Here is a 9,200-nt window from a genome sequence, read left to right on the forward strand (position 1 = left end):
CTGCTTACAACTTAGAATCTCAGTTCTAAATGCAACAGTGTGTGAGGGTGTTAGCCGTGTTGTCCAGCAATAAACTTATCTACAATGTGTCAGTAAAGAGTGACTTGCACTTCTGGCCCATTGAACAATGGTTTAACAAATTTCACTGCAAACTATAAAAGAAACCTGGATTTAAATAGAACATAGTAGTGTCGGATGTAAATGAAGGAAATACAAGTATAAGGTGTCTATGGAACACATCTCCTTCAACGTTCACAATGACTAAAGTGGAGGACTACAGGCATTTCTCTCTGTCATCTGATTGTGTTTAGGGTTTTACAGTCCACAAAGCAAATTAGCATACATGATGAATGGATACTACAACATAACATGGGCAGTGAGAAGTAAAACTCACCATCTTACCAGTTGTTATATTCTTTAAACTTAAAATAAACCCCTGATGTTAGAGTTTAGTGTTTTAAGTCATCTATTAAAAAACATGAATCAACACTTCTTTCTCTCAGCATCATTACTGAAGTTACACTTTAACTTACTGCTGATGCTTATACCATTGTGAAATTTACTATGTAAATATGCTTAAGAGTCTTTCATATGTTTGACATCCAGCTAAAAACTTTAAAATATATATATATATTTTAATCAGTAACATTGCATATCTAAAGGAAAATGTTTTTTGGTTAACAAGCATTGATATATATATATATGGGAACTAAAATGCTCAATAGAAATGTAATCTTATCATTCAATAAATTTAAATGTAAGATAAATGAAAAAAAAACCTTTTAACTAATAACATTGATTTAAATTAAGCCCACTGTGGCAGTTTCTTGTACAGTATATGGATTTTATTTATTTTTGCTCTTTTGACTTTTTGTTTTCGGTTTATGTTTCTTTTCTGTAGGCTTTACATTTATATGAAAAAATATGACATATGCACGTAACTAAAGAGAAAAACAACAAACACGCAATATTTTTACTGCTATCATAACCATGTCATTCTGTGACATGAACACCATTTCCCACAAGCCCTCGATGAAAGTCTGGTCGCTTTAGCCGCTGTAGTCCAATAAGGTGCGGGTCCTCCCCTATCTCCGCCAATTGGGACTCTGTTGCTGTCACTGCTTATATTTTTAGTAAATTGTTCAGCACCATATGAAACTACAAATATCCCTCCGCCATATAACTAGATCCCGCTGGGCCATTTATAATGTTATAATAGCTGGAAAAACGCACTGCCCGACTATACAGTGGGGTGTTTGGCTTTTCGTCTATTCGAGAAATGTGATTAATCAACACCATGCTATTTGTGCAGAAATTAAGGAGTCTTTTTTTTTATCACCATATATCTGGGTAAACTAAACCTATGAAATACAGATAATAATATTGTGGCGACAGGAGCACATTATGCTACGTCAGGAGCGTCAGAACCGCTATGTTGAAAAGATTATAATAATAGGAAGAAAGTAGTCCCTGCCGTCACGGGGGTGTGGGCGAGTCACACTGTATAAATACGCTGGGTTGTCAAACAGCAAAGTTTACTGGACCCTCCATGCAAACTGTCAGCTGAAGACAAAGTGGGGAAACCTCGGAGAGGCTTTCAATTATTTGGGCAGCAGTGGGGGAGAAAAACATATATATTTATGATGGTGAAAAAAAGACAAACTATTTAGCATCTGAAGCAGTGAGTCGACACATGAAATCGGAGTCCTCGTAAGGGAATTTAAAAAACAAAACGCAGGAGTGCGAGACAAGCTAGTACATCAGTGAGGCTAGGTGAGTAATTAACCGTCAGCCGGTGCGCGGAATTGGTTGCTTTTATGTGAATGTCATTAGAGTGCAATTTGTTGACAGCGGGATGGTGCTCTTATTGTTCTTCTATTTTCCCTTCTAGAAGCTTTAGCTGTCCGTTAGAGAAGGTGCACAGGTTTGAGCCCCTGAAAAGACACAGCTTTTGTTTTGCCCGAGCCCGTTATAGATTAGCTAAAGCGAGCCTCCCGGAGTGTGTTCAGCTCATGTTTATTTTCCTTCTGCTGTGCTTGCGGGGGTGTTTATGCCGAGAGAGAGAGAGAGAGGGCTGCCGCCTTCGTTCCTCAGATACTTGGTCGATAGGCTGCTCACCACTTAATTAGCTTTATAATTTAATTTACAGCGACAATTTGCCGGGGAAGGCTTCTCCACTTGCACGTCAGCTAAACCAATGTCCTCTCTGGTCCACTGCCTTTTGACTCGCAAATGTCACTAATCCTTTCCCCTCCAGGTAGACCTTAATGCTTTCTTGCAAACATTGAAGATATTTGTCCATGTTTGTCTCCTTTTTAAGCAGGCACATGTGCACAAAATTCCAAACGCAAGGCAAATTAAAGTAGCAGACAGTTTAATTTCTGTTGGTGGTAAGTGAGGGACATGAGTACAAATCTCTGCAACATTCATATCCTTATTCCAGGCCAGCATGCAGGCCTCCCTCTGTTGCCCTTATACACAGTTTTTTGTTTTTGTTATTTTCATAGCAAATTGTGTAGCTGTGCTGCTTGTCTGGTATGTAGTGGATGTTTAGCAGCACTCGGTCAGTGCTGTGCTAATGCCTGCATGTAAACAAAAAAAATGCCACCCCAGATCCTGCTGATGACCTGACCAGAAGGAAAACGAGACTAGAATCAAGTCTGCCAGTGAAAATGCAAATGCTTAAGTTATGCAAGGTGGTGGGGCTTGTGGCTGTGGAAAGATTGGAGTCTTGTTTGTATTCTTCAGATTTCACTCTGAAAGCCACACATCTGCGGACAACAGCTGAGCTGTTTCTCTAATGTCATTGTTTGACATTGGATCTTGTGTATCTAGCTGCTTGCTTCCCTTTTTTTTAAATGAGAGGTGGAAAATGCAGTAGGTGGCTTAGAGGTTTGTGCACTCATGGTTTTTGGAGACACTGATGATGGCTGTTTCAGGTAAAAGACCGGTGCAGTCCTTTCTTTTCAGTGTAACTTGTTATTAAGGTGAGGAATTTGCACCTCAGATGATGCAAAAACAGGGCCCTACTTATAGCCTCATCCTAACAGCCCCCATCTTATCCTTCAATGTCACCCTTTTTTATGCAAGGGGGAAAATGCAAGACCTGTGGTTTTGTGTCACCCCTGCAGCCCTGCGTGCAGGCTGTGCAGCTTTATCTGTAGCAACATTAGAATTGCCTTTAATCTGAGGCGTTTTTCTAATCTTAGCTTCCGAATCCCCATCTGGCAGGGAAGTGAATGTGAGTGAATTGTTTGTGTGCATGTAAGAAGGAGGAGGGGAGGAGAGGTGAAGGGAGGGAGATGGGGTGGTGTTGAACACATTCAGTGCATCATGGGAAACTGTGTTCTATGGAGTCGGCTAACTGTCCTTCCATTTTACACATCTTCTCCAGTACATCCTTTTGTATTATGATATGCATATAATGTTGCTCTCAGTTGGAATCTGCATGGTGACGAGTGGACTCTTGTGCGATTGTGTATTAAAGCAAGAAGCACTTCATGCAATTGCATTCAGATTATGCAGGATTTATGAAGCGCACAGCATCTGTTACATCCATCAGTACATCCTGAGGCTGATAAACAGGAAATAAAAAAGGGCACGTTTTAGAATTGTTGCTTCTGAGTGACAATCGTGCAGGAGGTATACTTCATATCAGTACTGTGTTAATAGAATACCAGTAGACATTTGAATCCATATCCCGATGCTTGCACTGGTTGGCAGGCGCATGTATTATGCACTTTTCAGTGATGTTGAAAGCTTATGACTCCATCACGATTTGGCATGTTTTTCTTTTTTCTTTTTTTTTTTTTTGTATCCAAAGTAATTGGCAGGAATTTCTTCTGTTGTGATGCATTTTGTGTGGGTGATTGTCTTGTACGTAAGACTTCTATGATTTTTTTTTTTTTTTTCTTTTAAAGCTCACTATAAAATAATATTCTGATTACAATCCCCCTGTAGCCCAGTCTTTCTGTGTTCCAAAAATACCACATTAACTGTCTGTTGTGAGAGATCAGCAGAAAAACAAATTCCTCATTTTCACACAAACTTAAATTGCTCTTCTCTTCTTGTCTTCATAGTTGAGGATCCGCCAACACAAAACAGCCTGCAACCTGCAGCCTCTGCCTTCAAGGTGCCTTTACCATGGTGACACTAAAAGAATCAAACACTGCACAATAAGCCAGAGGGGGACAAAAAGATTTGTTGCTACTGCATTGCCTCACTTTCATCTCATCCTCTTTGAACACTTTGTTCCCACACTGGCACTAACCTGCTGCAGACATGCATCTGGAAGTGAAGGTCGCTCTCAACTTCATCGTGTCCTACCTGTACAACAAGCTGCCTCGTCGACGAGCCGACCTGTTTGGCGAGGAGCTGGAGAGGATACTAGTGTCTCGTTTTGAGGGTCACTGGTACCCCGAGGCCCCGCTCAGGGGCTCTGCTTTCCGCTGCATTCACCTGGGTGCGCCGAGGGACCCTGTGGTGGAGTTGGCTGCCAAAAGAAGTGGGCTGGACACGGAGGAGGTGCGGGCAAATGTTCCTGCAGAGTTGAGTGTGTGGATTGACCCTTATGAGGTGTCCTACCAAATTGGAGAGAAGGGTGCAGTGAAAGTGCTCTATCTGGAGGACCCCCCTGGCCTCGGTTGTGACAGCGAGCCGGCCGAAGGGGTCATCAGAGAGGCCAAAGGAGATGCAGAGACGGAGGATGCCAAGAGCTTGGGCTTTAATCCAGATGCTCAAGTGTTTGTACCAGTTGGAAGTCAGGCATCTCCTTCCTTAATGCCATCACTCTCCAGTTCTCCCACACCCCTGTCTGCCCAGTCCTGCCCTGGAATCTTCAGCTACCCCAGCTCCAGCACACCCACCGATCCCAGCATCCATTCCTCCAACACATCTACTCCTTCTCCTCCGAGCGGCGGTCTACCCTACCTCTCCACTCAGCAGCCACCTGCTGCTCTTCCTGCTGCCCGTCCACAACCAATCACCTTCACCACTGCCAGCTTCGCCGCCACTAAATTCGGCTCCACCAAAATGAAGAAGTGCAGTGGGGCCGGGTCAGGGTCTCCAGGCTCTGGTGTCATCGTACCACCATCCCAGAGAATACTCTCCCGCTCTCCTACCACCATCTCAGCACCAGAGCTGCTTAAGCACAAGCCCCTCTCTCTCTCCTTGCACTCCCTCGGGGGTCCCATCCACAGCCAGCTCTCCCCCAACGCCAAAGAGTTTGTCTACCCAGGATCCCCAGGCCCTCTTTACTTCGATGCAGACACCCAGCCCATGCAGCCTCTTACCAGCCCTTTCCAGCCCCCGCACACTATCAACACCCACCCACCCTTTGATCCGTTCTCCAGCCCTCCTGCCCAGAGCGTGGGCATCATTGGCAGCAGTGGAGGGATCTCTTACATGGAGAAGCCGCCGTTTGTTGAGGGTTTAGGAAGCTACAACCTGCAATATCCCAGCCAGTCTTTCCAGCCTGTCGTGCTGGCCAACTAAGCCTTCATTTGTAATAAGAATTGTTGCAGGAGCAGTTGGGTGTACGGCAATGACCCTCCTGATATTTTCAGTTTTTCTAACAAATTGTTCTAATACTAATGCGTGTTAAGAATTAGTTTTACTACGAAGATTTAAAATGTCCACTAAATATTTAGTGTGATTTGTTTGGTATCTCTATAACCCGCCCCAAACCACACCCTCCTCCTACTTCCCGTCTCCATTGCTGTTACTCGTCATGATTTGTGTTGGCTTGAATGGGTGCTTTTTTTTTTTTCTGTCTACCTTTTTGCCTTCTCCAATTTCATGTTTATGATTTTGCAATGAATGCTAATGTGAGTGTGTTTTGTTTTTGGGGTTTTTGGGGTTTTTTCCCCCCTTTTTTTCTTCTTTTGTTTTTTGGAACTTGTAGTCTAATGGACTCTAGTATAGCTCCATTTTGCACTGCACTGTCATGCTGTGAAAAAGGACTTTGCCAAGTCCTGCAGGGAACGACGGCTGTGGAAAACTCAGCACTTTGCTCTGCAATCTGCTCTGCCCTACTTGCCACAAATACGGGGTGGGGTTGGTGGAGGGGCTCTGCTCTCTGTGCGTATAGTTCACTTCTGTTTTGTTGTGGTTCAGAGTGATTGAGAGACTCGTTGCTTGCACGGTGAAGCCCTGTTACCTTTGAAACAACCTGACGCACGGGCATATTTCGAGTCTTGTTGGTGGACGCATGTTGAAAGCAGGTTATCATCAGCTGGAATGGGCACGTGACCGGGGTTTCAATGAAGCAAGGGCAGATAAGGGGAGAATCGAGGCCCTAAAAGTAATGTAGTTGAATGTATTGTACCTGTCAAGGGAAATTGCAGCTGTGAAGGTCGGCAATATGGATTTCGGGGTGGGGGGAGGGGGGGTACCTTTTATATGAATGTGAAAACAAATGAATCTTTTGAATTTTAAGACGATAACAATGTGCTGATTAGGCCAGTTGTGCACATAAAGATGCAAGTGATGGTTTCACACGTATTCAAACATAAACCAGTCAGCAGCATATGAAGGTGAACAGGCGGGGAAGGATGGGAGGTGAGGGTGGGTGGGGGTGGGAATGCAGCAGCAGCTCAGCGTTAGGGATTGTGATAAATAGCTTAGCATGACTTTGACTATGAAGGAGAGGTTTTCCTCTGCATGGACAGGAGGGAGGGAGGGAGACGGGAAGAGAGAGAAGCAGCTAGAGGGTTCTGTTGCCCCCTGTGCCATTCGGGGTGTACTGGCTTAGAAAGCGACACTTTAACACCCAGAGCACGTTTCTGATGGGCTTAAATGGTATTGAAGCCAAAGGCTCACTATTCTCTCCCTCCTCTTAAAATTCTCCAGCGATCTCTGCTCCTCCGGCTGTTGCAAAGAAAAAAAACAGAATCCTACAGTTCAGGTTGCTCTCTTTATTTTCTTTTTTTTCTTTTTCCCAGCTGCAGTGATGCAAACAGAGATGCAATGAGGACTGTTCTTCTGTGGCATCTGTCGCGTCACTGGATAGCTTGTCAGAGATCTGATGTTGTGCAGTTTAACAGCCGGGCCTGATGTCATTGTTGGTTCGTCCCTGAAAGAGAAGGGTAACCTCCACATGTCCACGTCCAGCTGTCCAGCACTTTATTACCAGGCTCCCGATGCCAAACCGTTCCTTTGCCCTCCGTTTGGCTGTTGCACGTTTTATTCAGATGTCATGAAATGCTTTGGAAACTGCAATGAGCTACATTTGCATCACAAACGGGAAAGAGACGCAGTCAGTCTCCCTCTTGGTTGTTTTTGTTTTGTTTTTGTTATTTTGCTGATGTTTTGCAGACTATAGATATTTTTGTATGAGAAGGACCCTTGTCTTGTCCTCACGCTGGTTTTGCAATGTGGCATTAGTGTCATATGCAGCAAGCTTTAGTTCTTTTTGTTTCAGAGGGAATGAGTGGGTGAAGTGTACACCTCTGTAAATGTTACAGTTGTGAGGGGAAAGGCTTTTTTTTTTTTTTTTTTTCTTTTTCTATTTTGATCTTGAATCTATTTCCACCATTTTTTTTATATTAGTTTTTGAAAATGATCACTTAAACATTTGTATAAGACATGCAGAGTCCAGGAATATGTGTATAAAAAGTTCTTATGTTGAGATTCTTTGTTTAGTTTCTTACATGCTGAAGTTATTTTTTCAGAAAAATAACATGAATATATGCAAATCGAGACGTAAATAAAGATGTACAGAATAAAGTATTGAATGTGTATTGTACCTTGTACACCATATGTCTAATAAGACGGGTAAATGTATCCATTCTTCAGTTTGCAGTTGGAGTTAGAAATGTTTACAGTGGGTTTGTGTAGGAAAAGATGGCTGATCACCTCTTTCTGTGCTCCGAGGGCAGTCTGACAGCACTCCTCCCCATAGGCATTACATTTAAACCAAAAAAACTTGTATTTTTTTTTTTTTTTTTTTTTTAAATTTAAAAAAATGAATTAGTCCTATTTTCATGTAGCCCACACTCTGTATATTATAAACTCACCAACACTCTTAATTTATCTGTATTTCAAATCCCAGATCTGCTATTATCTCAAAAAGAACAAAATGTTCCTTCTATCTTTATCTGTTTTTCTTGAGGCAGCCGCCCTTGTTCCATTAGCCAGGTCCTTATGGTACTGATACTATAGCCATAATCCCAGACTGTCTTTACTTACACACCCTTCTCCAGTTCAATGAAATGCCATAAGTTTTTAAACGACCCTGAAGGATTCAAGGGGTTTCTACCTCTCTCTCCAGTATCTCTCTTCAATAGGAAGGCAACCGGTTTGGGAAAAGATGAAGGAAATGAATGTGGCTCTGAACTGTTGTCAACCCTGGTTTAGATGGCGTTAGGGACGCTAATGGTGAAAACGTTTGGAGGGATTCTTTGAGTCATATGCATGACCAGAAATGTTTCTGTATCCCTCACATCCTGATTAAAACCAAAATTAAAAAATCAGCATAGAGGTGATGGTGGTATTAAATCTCCTAATAACACAAGCTGGCAAGTCAGCTTTTAGATATTTGAAAGAAGTGAATAAAGAATAAAGGGGGGGGGGTCACCATAAACGTCAATGCGGGCTGTTCTACAATCAGGGTTGAGCAGGAACGAAGATGGAGACAAGAATTTTGTATTCTGATGTCGTTTTGCTTATATCGATGTGTGCGTTTTACTTTGCACTTTGGGATATTTCATTGTCATAAAATAAATTTATTTTCTATGTAAAAAAAAAAAAGTGAATAAAAAACATTGACATTTAAGAGTAAAATAGATCTAATAAAATGTTCAGATGATGTATAAATAGTGTTTTCTTTCCTGCCTGTATTTTATTATTATTATTCCTATTTTGTATCTGATCTGTACACCCTGTAGATGTATAATGAATATTTCACTACTGAGATGCAATGACCTGTTTTCTGTGCTGCCCCTTCGGGAATGGGGAGTTACTACTGCAGTTTCTTATTGTATGAGATTCTTTTTTAAGTTTGTAATAAAAACAGATTGGCAAAAAAAATTATAAGCATGGAAAAATTAAGCTGATTGTGTCGTCCTCATTTGTGCGTGAGAGTGCGGGGGTGAGTCCTCCTCCTTTGTGGTCTCTGTGTGGGTTCATGCTGGAATGTGTTGGAGCAGACCCTTGGTTCGTGTGTTGGAGTCCTGGAGCAGCTCATCGCTCTGATTGCGGTA

General features: G+C 42.4%; 1 protein-coding gene across 1 annotated transcript; it reads left to right on the forward strand.

The window, feature by feature from the left end:
- Positions 1 to 1,519: 1,519 nt before the first annotated feature.
- On the forward strand, positions 1,520 to 9,048 carry tob2 (transducer of ERBB2, 2). Its single transcript, XM_019358197.2, has 2 exons — positions 1,520 to 1,773; positions 4,080 to 9,048. Exon 2 carries the CDS (start codon positions 4,282 to 4,284, stop codon positions 5,491 to 5,493), a length of 1,212 nt encoding a protein of 403 aa, XP_019213742.1. The 5' UTR covers positions 1,520 to 1,773; positions 4,080 to 4,281; the 3' UTR covers positions 5,494 to 9,048.
- The last annotated feature ends 152 nt before the right edge of the window (positions 9,049 to 9,200 follow it).

Source organism: Oreochromis niloticus, linkage group LG4, assembly GCF_001858045.2.
Source record: "Oreochromis niloticus isolate F11D_XX linkage group LG4, O_niloticus_UMD_NMBU, whole genome shotgun sequence".
Classification (NCBI taxonomy): Eukaryota; Metazoa; Chordata; class Actinopteri; order Cichliformes; family Cichlidae; genus Oreochromis; species Oreochromis niloticus.

What these genes read in the sequence shown, in the direction of transcription:
- tob2 (XM_019358197.2), top strand. Translation starts at nt 4,282, where the DNA reads ATGCATCTGGAAGTGAAGGTCGCTCTCAACTTCATCGTGTCCTACCTG.